Source organism: Myxocyprinus asiaticus, chromosome 36 (assembly GCF_019703515.2).
Source record: "Myxocyprinus asiaticus isolate MX2 ecotype Aquarium Trade chromosome 36, UBuf_Myxa_2, whole genome shotgun sequence".
In the NCBI taxonomy this organism is placed as follows: domain Eukaryota; kingdom Metazoa; phylum Chordata; class Actinopteri; order Cypriniformes; family Catostomidae; genus Myxocyprinus; species Myxocyprinus asiaticus.
In genome coordinates this window covers 18837818-18852827 of record NC_059379.1, presented here as the reverse complement: position 1 = coordinate 18852827, position 15010 = coordinate 18837818, and the positions used below count along the sequence as shown (strand labels likewise).

The window sequence follows — 15010 nt, the reverse complement described above, 5'->3', positions numbered from 1 at the left end:
ACTTACATTCATTTCGCCTTTTTCATTCACGCGTACTTGCGATCAGCAGGTGCTCATGAATAATCATTTGCGGCTGCATGTGATTCCAGATATGACATGCTCAGAATAAATGCTTCATACATTTAGACAACTTAAACAGTTTTTTTTTTCTATTTTTATCAGCATTCTTGTGGAATTTTGTTAATGGAGGCCTTTTTGGAGAGCCTTTAGAAGAATAAACTTGAGCTGTTTCTTCGGTACAAAACCTCCTCATGGTCTTTCTTTGTCCTCTGCTTTATTTCAGCTTCCATGGAAGTCCCTGACCAGCATCATCGAGTATTATTACATGTGGAAAACCACTGACAGATATGTTCAACAGGTGAGCTGCCATTACAAGTTATATGATGGTTACACTTTTTAAATTTAAATGGGTAGTTCACCCAAAAATGAAAATTTTCTCATCATTTACTCACTCTCATCTCAAATGTGTATGACTTACTTTCTTCTGCTGAACACAAACAGAAGATTTTTAGAAGAATAACTCTGTTCTGTAGGTCCATACAATGCAAGTGAATGGTTACCAGAACTCAGAAGGTCCAAAAAGCACGTAAAGGCAGCATAAAAGTAATCCATACTCCAGTGTGTTAAATCCATGTCTTCAGAAGCGATATGATAGGTGTGGGTGAGAAACAGATCAATATTTAAGTCCTTTTCTACTGTAAATCTTCACTTTCAATTCCACATTCTGGTGTGGAAGAGACTTTCACATTCAGCCACCTTCTGGTTGGGGCTGCTCAAAGGTGGAGATTTAAAGTAAAAAAGGACTGAAATATTTATCTGTTTCTCACCCACACCCATCATATCACTTCTGAAGACATGGATTTAACACACTGGAGTCGTATGGATTACTTTTATGCTGCTTTTATGTCCTTTTTGGACCTTCTGAGTTCTGGTCACCATTCACTGCATTGTGAGGACCAACAGAGCTGAGATATTCTTTTAAAAATCTTTGTGTTCTGCGGAAGAAAGTCATGTACATCTGGGATGGCATGAGGGTAAGTGATCAGAAAATTTTCATTTTTGGGTGAACTCCCTTTAATACAAATTTTTCATTACAAGTTATATTATCGACACAGCAAATGGAGTAAAGAGTTTAATAAAAAAAATAATAACATGAATTTCCTAGTATTCGGTATGTCCCCGTTTTACTGGCATGAACTCCACATGTTTGTGCAAAACCTGGTGATCCATGTTTATCTCAGCATAATTTCAGAATGTTCCAAAGAGCATCATCTTATAGTTCAATTGAAGTAGGGAAACTGACCTATTGTACAAAGGAGTTAACATGGTTCATGTCACAAATTTGCACACTAAGTTGATTAGTGTCCTAGAAATAGGGCAGAATCTTGAATATTAAATGATTGTCAATTTGTACAGAAACGACTGAAGGCAGCTGAAGCAGAGAGCAAACTGAAACAAGTCTACATCCCCACATAGTGAGTGTGAACATTTCAGCTTTTCAAAGGCCTCTACAATATTCACACTAATGTCGCTAAACTTTCTCCTGTGATAGATTATAGTGTGGAATGTCGTTTGCATTTCCTTCTGTAGCAATAAACCCAACCCTAACCAGATCTCCGTCAGTAACGGCAAGATGGCAACTATGAATGGCGCAACAGGCACAGGCAGTTTCCACACAGCCGGAGGCGGCCGCGCATGCGAGAGCTGTTTTGGTGAGTAAGGACCCTCTTTGCCTAATTAGTCAACACAGCCATCCAATCAATTCATGATTTTTCCAGAGGACATGTCCCTCCTTCTGTAATCAGTGGAGTCTGCATGCTACATTTTCACACTTTGATCTTCCAATCAGATCAAAACATCACAATCCATGTGATCAGCAATTATTAGTCTGGATCAATATTGCTTTTTGTTAATGAACACATGGTTGGTGCAAGAAGGGATCTCTCTCGACATCTAATCCTTTCATTGTGTTCTAGAACATTAGGTTAGACCTCTCTTCCATTTGCACTTGAGGCTGGGTGCTCCCTCAGTGGACTGGATTGAGAATTAATTGAATGGGAAGAGGATTTCCTCTTCCTGAGCCATCATGCATAATCAGACCCTGTAGAGTGTTTGTATGTCATAAATTCTCTGCTCTTCATTCGCAGCTGTACAGTCTCCTCAGTGGTTCTCTTGGGGTCCTCCTAACATGCAATGTCGTCTGTGCGTATCCTGCTGGATGTACTGGAAAAAATATGGTGGCCTGAAGATGCCAAGCAGAGCCGAGGGGGTAGAAGAAAAAATGCCTCCAAGCCCTGCACCCAACGTAAATACTAAATGTGTTCAGAGAGTACAAATCTACAATGAGGCATACGATATGTTTGTTAGGAGAGCTGTGTGTTGTTTTAAGATTTATAGGTTTAGGAACCAATTCTTCCATTAAAAAAATAAAATAAAAAAGTTTTTGTCACCTGACAGTGAATCCTATAAATTAAATTACCATGACGTCACTTTGCAGGTAAAATTTTTGATTCTGGGTTCTTTTGAGCAGCTTTCAGTGGTGGATATGAGCAGGGCTGTAATCTCTTAAGCATTATATAATGCAATAATGTTTGTTAAAGTTTATATGGTTTACAGTGGAAAAAAATATATGTTGGATCTTTCTGAAATATTGGCTAAACCAGTTTTAACTTTATTTAATAGGCCTGTGTAATTTAGTCATACATGTAACATGTTGATGAATAAACATCCTCAGACATTTAGCACACTTCTGAAGCTTGAGTAATGTGGCATATAAAAATTCCATCAGATATCCATATGTGCGTTTAATCACATATAGTACATTATTCGGGAAACATTATGCATACAGCCAATTTAGACTGAAGTACTGAAGTAAAAAATAAATGCAGGCATATTTTAGAAGTATTACATTATTTTTATTTGCATATCCATCCACAAACAGTCAGTACACGCTGCAGTGATTGAGACGAGGTCCTGTTCGTCCCGTTAGATCTTTCATGGTGGTCTTGTTCATATAAGATGGATAAGTTGGATCATATTTGGCCTCATCTGTCACAGCAGTTGCACTTTCAAAATTAAGAACAGCTGTTTGTGATCGGAGTTTGTGCAATTTCTCTGTGAAAAATTCAAATCCACCAACAGCAGCTGCAGGTCAGTTAGGACGTAATAACAATGACGGTGATGTGGGAAATATTACAAATTTATGTCAAATCCTGAGTTTGTCTCAATCTACTGATCCAGATGGAAGAATCTCAAATCTCCAATAATCTGTAGGAAACTGTTTAAATGCCATAAACAGCACTTTTTGAGCATTTTCAGCTTTATTTGTGAAGTGCCCATTGAAAGCAGTTCTTTTCTGCATTGCTAAAAGAACCTGGAAGTGCTGGAATTGAGGGACGGTGCTAAATCCACTACTGCAAAATAAATTATACTTTTTTTTTAGTTTGTTTTTAGTTGTGAGCTTACAACCTTAGTTGAATCATCTCCATTTACTAAAAGAATTATCAAAATCATTAAAGTACTGAAATCATTAAAGGGATAGTTTACCCAGTATTGAAAACTCGTATTTACTCTTCCTCATGTTGTTTCAAACCTGTATGACTTTCTTCAGTGGAACACAAAAGGAAATGGTTGGCTGAATGCTCAGTCTCAGTAACCATTAACTTATGGTCTGGAAAAAAAGATGCAGTGAAAGTGAATGGTGACTAAGGCTATCAGTCCCACAGCTTCTTTAGTGAACTATCCCTTTTAATGTCATCGGAACCAGAATCATTTAATTTCTTACATTTCCATTTCTAATGATTAACAAAAGTAATCTCTTCATCGCCATAAAGTTATTCTGAAATCCTTAGCATTAGCCTTGATCTATTTAACAAGAGTTTCAGTTATTTTTGGTGCAGAAGCTAAGTAGGCATAATGAGGATTGTTTCAACTCTGAACTCAATTTAATTTTGCTATCAACATGCCGCTCTGCTAGAAACAAGTTCTCTCTCTCTCTCTCTCTCTCTCCCGCTCTTTTTTTGGCTTGCTCGTTTTGATGCCTCTCCATTTATTTTCCCTTTATCATTCCCTTGTTTCCTCATCTTTTCCCCCACAGGAGTCACGTTCTCGTGGCCACGGCCCCCGGCAGTCTTCCCACATGGTTCCGATGAGGAACAGCGGCAGCCCCAAATCCTCCATGAAGACCAAGCAGGCGTTCCTGCTGCAGGCCACACGCCTCACCAAGCTGGCGCGTCACATGTGCCGTGATCTCATCAGGCTGCGCCGGGCTGCACGCCGGCCCTTTGTGCCCATTAACTGTGGCGCCATAAAGGCGGAGTGTAAGAGCTCTTTAAATTCCTAACTTCAGCCTTGTGTACAAACACACACACTCACCCCCACTCACACAGCCACCACCCACACTGTCCCGCCCGCTCTGCTCCCCAACCACACCACTCCACAGCTCGCTGTCATTCCTACCCTCCATCTTCCTGTCTTGTACTGTTTTTATTATTATTATTGTTATTATATTATTTCAGTTTTTGTATTCTCCCTCCTCCCTGTTTCCAATAAAGACTGCCTGTCCTCCATAATTTGTGTTTCAATCATCTGTTCAGTTCAAATTCAGTTTTCGTTCCATACCTGTTGTCTTGGGTTACGGGTTTTATGATGTTTAAATTGAACATAAGCACATGTTTAGCATGTCTCTCATTTTGACAAAGAGATTTTTGTATGCACTTACGACATGTAAGATAACTAAATTGATTGCCCAATTACTCTTGCTTGATTGCACCACAAATTGTCATTATACTTGAAATGTGTATCATAGTCTGAGCTTTATATTTATCAAGAGCTTCACTGACAACATTGAGAGTTTGCCTAAAGAAAGCTATATTTTGCACAATGGAGATGTACAACGTTGACGGGATACTGTTTTTTTTTTTTTTTTTATTATTTCTATTTCTTTATATTTTTGAGTTCCTCTTGCAAAAGAACTCAAAAGACAGCCTGTTTTGGTTTTGCATCCATACACCCCAAATTTCATGCCCTGCACTCATGTTATAGTGTTTTTAAAGCTTCTCTTGGCACGATCATTAAAGGAGATGGAAAATATTTTTGTCATTGGCATTTTTAGAAGGATTTAAACTAGATAAATGTGGTCTCAGGGTTGGATAGACATACTATGGAACTTATTTTAGTGTCAAAAACTACTCAGTACATTTGATGTGTATAAATACATTTATAAATAGTTTAGTCTTAGTTTTCAAGGAATGTCTCTGGCCTTTTAAAAAAAGACTGAATAGCACTCTGTTGCATTATAGGGGCATTCTCTCAGGATAGCTGATTCAGGAAGAAGGATTTCTTTGGTTTTTGCTCAGAACAAACATCTTCTGTTTTGACCTGCAAACTTTAAGTAATGGTGCTTGATTACCACACAGTTCTACCAACAACTGCATGGTAAAACGTAAACATGTTGTATGATTAGTGCTTGGAAGGTTTTGCTTTTTTGTACATTTGGATTTTGGCCATTTCTTTATACATTTTAACAAAATGCACCAGAAGATTTTATTTATTGACAAATCAAACGAATTATCAGGATTATTTGTTAGAATTACAAGGAATTTATAGTGGTGCGTGCTAAGATGTATAGCCCTAGATTAAGGCTATTCAAAAGCTATCTCTCAAAATAATAGAGATGCAAACCACTAAGTGTGAAATGGCAATTAGTGCATGTGCAGTGATGCCACAGCTCTAATTTTTGATGTTTCTACTGGACTACCTCTGAATACAGTTAGAAATCTTTTGCCATTGTTTCATTGTACCTTTGTGAGAATGGAATGGAACTGCACAATACGTTAACTTATCCTATCAACAAAAGTATAACTGTCAAGGAACATGGAGGGAAGGAAAAGTGTAATTTTTACTTTTTTAAAGACAGACTGGTGTACTTTAGAACCAAAGAATATTTCTTGAACTAAGCTGGAGGCATATAGATATACTGTAGCTAATTTAATTGCTGTTGTTTCTAACTAATCAATTGTCAAGTAGTAACATTGACAGGCTGGCCAGAAGTATGTGTCTGTAATGAGATTTTATAAGAAGGTTTAATTTGTGAGAACTTTCGTTAACCTCTGTGCATTTCAGTGCAAGGATTACGGGCCATCAGTTTCTTTATTGGCAGGTTGATGATCCATTTAACTAGAGGTAGAGCGAGTGGTGGGACATAATAATAATAAAATAAGTGTTGCGTCATGCAGTTTGAAGTTTAAAGTTTGCACTCTAGTCTAATTTGTCAAATAGTCTATTAAAAAATAATAAGAAAGTTGGTCAATGGCAGCAATTGGTTAGAACATTGGGTTTTAGGATTACGTTGGCACAATATGCTAGAATGCAGACACTGAATTGAAGAGGAGGAAAGGAGAAATGGCTCTGGGCTAGTTGTTTAAGAGAAGGGTGTGCATTGCAATTTAGATCCATGTTTGGGAATGACAAATGTGCATTTATTAAGCAGTGGTGTCAGATAGTGCCTGATTCGGTCTGCTGCTTTTTAATGTGGACTGTAGTCTGTAGATTAACTTTTTAATATTTTATGATGGCAATAATTTCAGATTTGTATAGGTTCTTAAATGGTTCCTGATATTAATCTGTCAGAGTGCGTGTGAGGTGAAAGAAATAAAGTGAATCTGTTAAATGGTGAGTTTGAGTGAAAGGGAAAGATCTCTTTCGAGTTATTTTGGCATTCATTTTGCTAATACATCAAAAAATTTAAACCCTAAAATATGCAACATGCTCTAATTTTATACGTCTTGATAGGCACTTGTAAATGTGTCAGTTTTATAGGGAGCGCTGGATATGTGTTTGATGGATATGAACACAGCGAGAGCCAATCATCTGCTTTGCATTTGGCCAATCTTAAAGGGATAGTCCAAAAATGAAAATTCTGTCATCGGTTATGCACCCCCATGTTGTTCTTTCTTTTTGGTTGAAATGTCCCCTTTCTGCTTAGTTTTGTGTTGCTCCCCTGCCATCATACAAAACATCCATTCTATGCTTCCATTTTTACCTCTGTCACCTCCCCAGACACGTGTCTGTATGTACCCCCAACCATAAGAAGTTGTTCTGACATCTTTCTGTCCTGAAGCACGGTGAACCTGGGGGGCATGCTCTTTGGTTTGTCTTGTTTTCTTTTTCTTTGTGTGAATGTCTTGTGGGCAACCAAAACAAATAAAAACATGGCTGAAACCATCCTATGAGTCTTTGTAGTTTCATGTGTCTTGTGTACCTGTCCATCACTCTGTTGCACGCACACTGAAAGGCTAAGCAGGGCGACAATGAGCTCAACTGGCTCCTGCTGTGCCCTCATTGACTTGTGTTTACATTTTCGGTCAGTTCATAAAGACCTGCTGTGAATGCAACATTGCATTTGTTTTTTTTTCTTTCCAGCCTCATTCAGCATACAAGCTAACAAGGTTATGTTCAACATTTTGCCTGCCCATCAGAGACTGTGCATGAAAATCATGGAATAATCCATCAAACTGACACCATTGGTTAGTCAGTGTTGTTGTGTCGGGCTGCACGGGTCGCTCAAAACCAACAGGGACACAGTGGTTTCAGTTTTCGAGAAAATTAACGTACAAATGAATTATTATAGTTGTCTCTGCCTATTAAGCTGTAATAGGAGAAATAATTGTAACTGTTATATAAATGTTACATACGTAATTTCTGTGCCATTAGCATCACCAAATGGAATTGCAAAACTTTGTTTTTAAACAGATTTTAGAAACTTTCCTCCTCTTCCATTGGTTGTATAAACCGATTGCCCCGCCCCCAGCTCACAGCATTGGTTGAGCCAATGTTGCCGTGTCAGACGAGTTGTTCAAACAGTGTTTACCCTTTTAGAAGAAGTCGATCTACACATTGCTTGCTTATATTTGACTGCATATTAGGCTGGGAAATGGGAGAATTTTAACATTGAAAAAAATCTCACACATCAGCTTAAAAGTTTATTCAAACACACCTGCAACTTTAATGATAATTTGAAGATGAAGAAATAATACTAAAACATTTGTTATTTGTGCAATTCAAACCTCAGTTTATAATTGCTCTTTGAGACAAAATCAGCATACAGTTGGGTACACACACAAAAATCCTACAGAGAACCCCTATTTCAGCTCTTCGCCCAAGGCACAGATCTCCACTGAGCTTTTATTCAATTTAAAGAATGGATTTTATGTCAGTAGATAATGCATCATCCACTTCACAGATGTTTCTTCCCCAGATTAGATGTATTGTTGAAGAGGTAATGAATTTAAGTTATATCAGTACATCTCCAATACAGTTTCTATCCAGGTTTGCCAAGACAACAAGAAGAACTGCATAAAGAGAATAGTTTCAAACAACTTTCAGCTCCTTTAGAGTTTTAATGAATTTTAAAACGCACTGAAGAAATGGGTTCATTGTGTTCAGATCAATGTTCTGGAGTTCAGGGGGGAAGAAACATATTCACTAGGGCCTAAAGAACGAATAGCCCAGCAAATGGTATTTGACTCTCCTTGCTGCTCCTGTGAAAATCGTTGTTGGCTCAGAATGATTAGTCACCACAGGGTGGTTTAACACCGCAACATCCATCAAGCGGACATATTCAGTATGCCTCACGTTGTGTGTGTGTGTGTTTGAGAATGTTTCTCTTTTACTTTTTGTTGCTCATTGACCTAGCCGTCTTCATTTGTTTGTTCTATACTGCTGGTTGGTAAATAGATATGATCCGGGTGTCAGAGGGCATGACAGGGCGACCTATGAAGCCCAAATCCTCCCCGAGGAGCACCCTGACCAGCGTCCTGCAGTATCTTGGTGAGCTGCATAATATTAGAGCTATCTGAAGCTTGCCATGTATATGGTCACATCTGTGACTTTTTCATATTCTGTTGTTATAGAGTCTCGTCCAGCACCTCATGTTCAACGGCCTCACCGCACCCCTGGCCTACAGGTGCAGCCCCAGCGACGCCTGCTTTCCTCTCTTCCCAGCCATGGTCCATTGGGCATGTTGGGAAAACGGAGCTACCATCACCATAGCAGGGTCGAGTCCACAGAGAGGAGGGTTGGTGCACCAGGACAAGGTGGCTCACACTTACTGACACACAGTAACCACAAAAAGTCTTTGAATACTGAAGACACACTTAAAAATGTACAGTATGGCATTATATAGCAAAATGACAAACCAAGTGGCATTTATTTTAAAGAAAGACTGCACAAACAGAATTTGTAAGCAAAAACTTCACAAAATGAAAATTCTGAAAATTGAGATAGGAAAAATGACTGAATTTTCCTTTTTAGGTGAATTATCCCTTTAAGAGTATTAAAGGAATTGTTCACCCAAAAATGTAAATTCTCTCATTTACTCACCATCATGCCATCCCAGATGTGTATGACTTTCTTTCTTCTGCTTAACACAAATTAAGATTTTTGGAAGAATTTCTCAGCTTTGTAGATCCATACAATGCAAACAAATGGGGACCAAAACTTTGTAACTCCATAAAGCACATAAAGACAGCATAAAAGTAATCCATAATCTTTAAATAAGAACAGACCAAAATATAACCCCTTTTTCACTATAAATCTCGACATCAGCAGTCTCCTTGACAATCATGATTTCAAACTTGATTACATTTTCTAGCACCATCTAACACTCTGCGCATGCGTCAAGCACTAGGAAGTGTAATCAAGCTTGAAATCATGATCGTGCCAAGAGACTGCAAGATGTACAGTGAAAAAAGAGATAAATTTTGGTCTGTTCTTACCCAAAACCAATTAGGTCTTTTCAGAAGGCATTGATTAAACCACTTGAGTCTTTTGGATTACCTTTATGCTGCCTTTATGTGATTTTGGAGCTTCAAAGGTCTGGTCACCATTCACTTGCAATGTATGGACCTACAGAGCTGAGATATGATTCTAAAAATCTTCATTTGTGTTCTGCAGAAGAAAGTCATACACATATGGGATGGCACGAGCGTGAGTAAATGATAACAGAATTTTCATTTTTGGGTGAAATATTCCTTTAATGTAATCTACACCTGTGGTTACAATTGAGGGGAAATGAAACCCCTAGGACCAGTTGGTTAAAAGTAATTAAAAAGATGCCTCTTGGTTTGATTTTGTTATCTAAGGCAAATTACATTCATCACTGTATTATCACTCATTTCTCACAATTTTTTGTCATAGATAACTCAGCTCATATCCTGGGACCCATTCTGGTAAGTATCAATAACTTTTGATTCACTGGTGTCAGTGCAGATATGGGTTACGCTTAAGCAGAGACATCTCTAAATATTACATTTGGTGTGTTTTTGCTGCCCTGGAAAACAATAGATCACATGATTTGTGTTGCTTAAATCAGAAGAGAGAGAAATTCCATCTTATAACATTTTCATATGCAGATGCTATAGATGCTGTGAATTGGTTCTGGTGACAGTTTCAACCTCCACTCTTGGAGATTATTGCGGCTGGGTAAAATAGAAATGAGAAGTGAGAAACAGCCAAACAAGCAAACACAAAGGCAGTCACTGTATATTTATGGGAGGACTGGGAGCATGTAAATACAGTTGACTGTACTTCATCTTTGGCCTGTCATTCCAAAACCTAAAGAAGATTTAAAATAGTTTTATTGCCTGAATTGTTTATTATTATTATTATTATTATTTATTTTATTTTTTTATCACCATAGATATTATGTTTATACCTGAAAATAAAAACTTATAGGTCAAGCCCACTCTGGACACCCTAAGACACCCAGATAAGAAAATGTTTTTTTTATTCAGACATTATTTTGTACATTTTGAGTGTCATTCCAATCACAATGAGTGCGTTTACATGCACAATCTTATACCCATTATGCCTAATAAGCCGATAACATATTAGGTCATGTAAACGATACGGTTTTCCTTTATAAGGTCATAAACGGCTGAAACATAAACTGAACAGCAAACGTAGTTTTTTGAAAGGCCAAAATTATTTTGCTTGCTCATAAAACATACTTAACATTGAAATATCAGGTTGATTCTTCATGACTTTTCCAAATCTTAACTGATTATAATAAAGTACATGCCTACTTTGTGGTAAAAAATGCTTAAAGCTTCAATAACATCTGTCTACAAGGTTTTGATTAGGTTAGAGGAACTTATTAAAAGAAATTACTATTATGATTTTTTACACGTACATCATTGCGAAATATACAGTTGAAGTCAGAAGTTTACATTTAGGTTGAAGTCATTAAAAATTTTTTTTTTAACCAATCCACAGATTTCATATTAGCAAACTATAGTTTTGGCAAGTTGTTTATGACATCTACTTCATGCATGATGTGAGTAATTTTTCCAGCAATTGTTTACAGACAGATTGTTTCATTTTTAATTGACTACATCACAATTCCAGTGGGTCAGAAGTTTACATACACTAAGTTAACTGTGCCTTTAAGCAGCTTGGAAAATTCCAGAAAATGATGTCAAGCCTTTAGGCAATTAGCCAATTATCTTCTGATAGGCTAATTGGAGTCAATACGAGGTGTACCTATGGATGTATTTTAAGGCCTGCCTTCAAACTCAGTGCCTCTTTGCTTGACATCATGGGGAAAATCAAAAGAAATCAGCCAAGACCTCAGAGAAAAATTTGTGGACCATCCGGTTCATCCTCGTTAGCAATTTCCAAACGCCTGAAGGTACTGCGTTCATCCGTACAAACAACAGTATGCAAGTATAAACACCATGCCATCATACCGCTCAGGAAGAATACGCATTCTGTCTCCTAGAGATGAACATAGTTTGGTGCGAAAAGTGCAAATCAATCCCAGAAAAACAGCAAAGGACCTTGTGAAGATGCTGGAGGAAACAGGTAGACAAGTATCTATATCCACAGTAAAACGGGTCCTATATCGACATAGCCTGAAAGTGTGCTCAGCAAGGAAGAAGCCAATGCTCCAAAACTGGCAAAAAAAAAGCCAGACTACAGATTGCAAGTGCACATGGGGACAAATATATTACTTTTTGAAGAAATGTCCTCTGGTCTGATAAAACAAAAAATTGAAATGTTTGGCCATAATGACCATCATGATGTTTGAAGGAAAAAGGGTGAGGCTTGCAAGCCGAAGAACACCATCCCAACCGTGAAGCCTGGGGGTGGCAGCATCATGTTGTGGGGGTGCTTTGCTGCAGGAAGGACTGGTGCACTTCACAAAATAGATGGCATCATGAGGAAGGAAAATTATGTGGATAAACTGAAACAACATCTCAAGACATCAGCCAGGAAGTTAAAGCTCGGTCGCAAATGGGTCTTCCAAATGGACAGTGACCCCAAGCATACCTCCAAAGTTGTGGCAAAATGGCTTAAGGACAACAAAGTCAAGGTATTGGAGTGGCCATCACAAAGCCCTGACCTCAACCAAATAGAAAATTTGTGGGCAGAATTGAAAAAGCGTGTACGATCAAGGAGGCCTAAAAACCAGGCTCAGTTACGCCAGTTCTGTCTGGAGGAATGGGCCAAAATTCCAGCAACTTATTGTGAGAAGCTTTTGGAAGGCTACCCAAAACGTTTGACCAAAGTTAAACAATTTAAAGGCAATGCTACCAAATACTAACAAATTATATGTAAACTTCTGACCCACTGGGAATGTGATGAAAGAAATAAAAGCTGAAATATATCATTCTCTCTACTATTATTCTGACATTTCACATTCTTAAAATAAAGTAGTGATCCTAACTGACCTAAGACAGGGAATGTTTTCTACAATTAAATGTCAGTAATTGTGAAAAACTGAGTTTAAATGTATTTGGCTAAGGTGTATGTAAACTTCTGACTTCAACTGTAACAGTAAAGTCACTCAAAAGAGCATAGGGGTTAAAGTTTATGATCTCTCTCTCCTTCCCTCTTTCAGCAGCACAATGGAAGTAGTACTGGCAGCTCCAACCTTCGTGCCAGTGGCCTGATGCTACGTAAAAGACGACCCAACTGGATTGATGCCCCGGATGACAGTTTCTTCCTAGTTTCCCGAGAGACAAGGTGTGCAAAGCAACATCTCTGTCCATTTTGGCTCTATTTCCCATGGCATCTCAATCCTCAAACCCAAACTTGTCATTGTGTGCCTTGTTCAATGAGAGGCACTAAAAACACTTTTTGTGCACTCATGGCAAATTTGATAGAGAACAGCAGGGCAGACACACTTCATGTCAAAAAGCATCCCTTACCTTGTTCCTCCATGATTGGCACCTGCAGAGATTATCCCCAGAGATGGCATGACACATCTGATTAAGTTTCCATACGTTTGATTCAGCCTTCACCTAAGAGTGACTTATCTTGGTGACAGGATTGGCACATGTGTAATTACTGCATTGGTCATACCCAGTGACAGTGACGGGTAAGAGGGTCTAAACTGGAGTTGTCAAAGTAGGAGATGGGTCAGTCAATCTCAGATGCCAGGGACACTTTTAGTAACAAAGATCTAATAATTAACAAAACACATAATGTGTGTGATCCCAGGCTTGGACGGAACACTAAATACAAAATGAAAGATTTGATTCAGATTGAGGTTGGTATTAAAGTCAACATGAAATCAAAACGGACCATGTTTATGCATGTTTCTGGTCTTATTGTGCACGATTCATCAGTGCACACTATTAAAAAAAAAATGTAATGTTTGTTTTTGCAATCTTTTAGTAAATTGTAATAACTAGTTCTGCCTCTGACTTAACTTTTTGGCTAACCACCGATCCCTTTTACATTTTCAAACCTCTCCCCTTCAACCATCTGGCTCCTTTCTGGTATGAAACACCCACTTTACAAGATCCAATCGTTTCCCAGTGGATAAAATCAAGTCCCAACCTACAGTTTTCTTATTGAATATCCTGGTTCACTTAGAAATACATCTTTTACTGCAATAAAAAGTGTGCAAATGGCATTTCATGTTGACTTTAATCTAGAGACTCCACAGGTAACTTTACAATATAACACAAATACCAGATCAAATATACAGATCCTTTGTGGATATGCTTTTTGAAAATGTCCCTCTAACATAACATTGAGGTAGAGTAACTTCAGTGAGTTGGGCTGGTTTCCCAAAAGCATCGTAAGCCTAAGTAGATCGTAGAAACCATTGGCGCCAATGGTCTCTACGATTAACTTAAGCTTGCGATGCTTTTGGGAAATACAGTCCTGGTCAAAGATGTCCCTCCTCCATGGTCATCTTCATTTCTCAGTAATATGAAGAAAAGATTAACTAGTTATCCACTGTTAATTCTCAGTCAACAGAGATGAAATATAAAAGGATTAGAAGCTGCAGACTTTAATGGCTCGTATTTAACCAAATATTTAAGGCTGCATGAATTTCCACATCCACAATGCAAATGATTGACATCCCAGTAGACGAAAGTAAAGACTGGATGTGATATGTGTTTACCCAGTGATATTCAAATTAAGCTAAAAATAAGGTTTTTAATTCAATTACAAATTACACGTACAGTGGAAATTGGACACATTTTGATTTGCCCCATTGTATCATGGATCACAGTGTTTTTATGATTACTATTTAGTGACTGTTTGCTTGTCTCATTTTGTTGCTGCAGCTGTTAGACACCTACTCATGGTAAGATTGCACACACCGTACACAAAGGCTAAACCACATTACCTGTGGAGTCTTGCAAAATGTATTAAATGTTTGACCAAATGAAATCCAGGGTTAACCAATACACTATGCATATGATATGAAGTGGCACCCCAGTGGCTTTTGACATCTCATCCTGCAAAAGGAGTTTTTATACTCAATGTGGGGTGATAATGTCTCGCCCACAGCAGCAGAAGATTTGGTATTAATATCTTTGGTGTTGAGAAAATGCAAGTCTAAGTAGTTGTGAGCTGGAGCTCAGAGGAAATGTAAGAAAAATGCTTTTCCATTACAGTCACATCCATATGAGCCATGACTTGCACAGCTCCCTCTGGCCTCCAGCACTAGAGCGGATGCAAGGCTAAATTTAGAGCCCCTGTTCTGAAA

At 38.2% G+C, this 15010-nt stretch overlaps 1 protein-coding gene across 3 annotated transcripts in view; it reads left to right on the top strand.

The window, feature by feature from the left end:
• LOC127427262 (metastasis-associated protein MTA3-like) overlaps window positions 1-15010 on the top strand; it is a 40782-nt gene that overhangs the window by 21935 nt on the left and 3837 nt on the right. Inside the window, exons 10-19 of one of the 3 annotated variants that reach the window (XM_051674752.1) lie at window positions 284-358; window positions 1417-1475; window positions 1591-1712; window positions 2148-2305; window positions 4097-4319; window positions 8737-8829; window positions 8913-9095; window positions 10198-10229; window positions 12902-13026; window positions 14586-14605. In XM_051674752.1, the coding sequence (XP_051530712.1) occupies window positions 284-358; window positions 1417-1475; window positions 1591-1712; window positions 2148-2305; window positions 4097-4319; window positions 8737-8829; window positions 8913-9095; window positions 10198-10229; window positions 12902-13026; window positions 14586-14592 (1077 nt within the window). In that variant the 3' untranslated portion in view covers window positions 14593-14605. The remainder of the gene's footprint in view (window positions 1-283; window positions 359-1416; window positions 1476-1590; window positions 1713-2147; window positions 2306-4096; window positions 4320-8736; window positions 8830-8912; window positions 9096-10197; window positions 10230-12901; window positions 13027-14585; window positions 14606-15010) is intronic. The other 2 variants (XM_051674751.1, XM_051674750.1) reach the window with 2 other exon arrangements.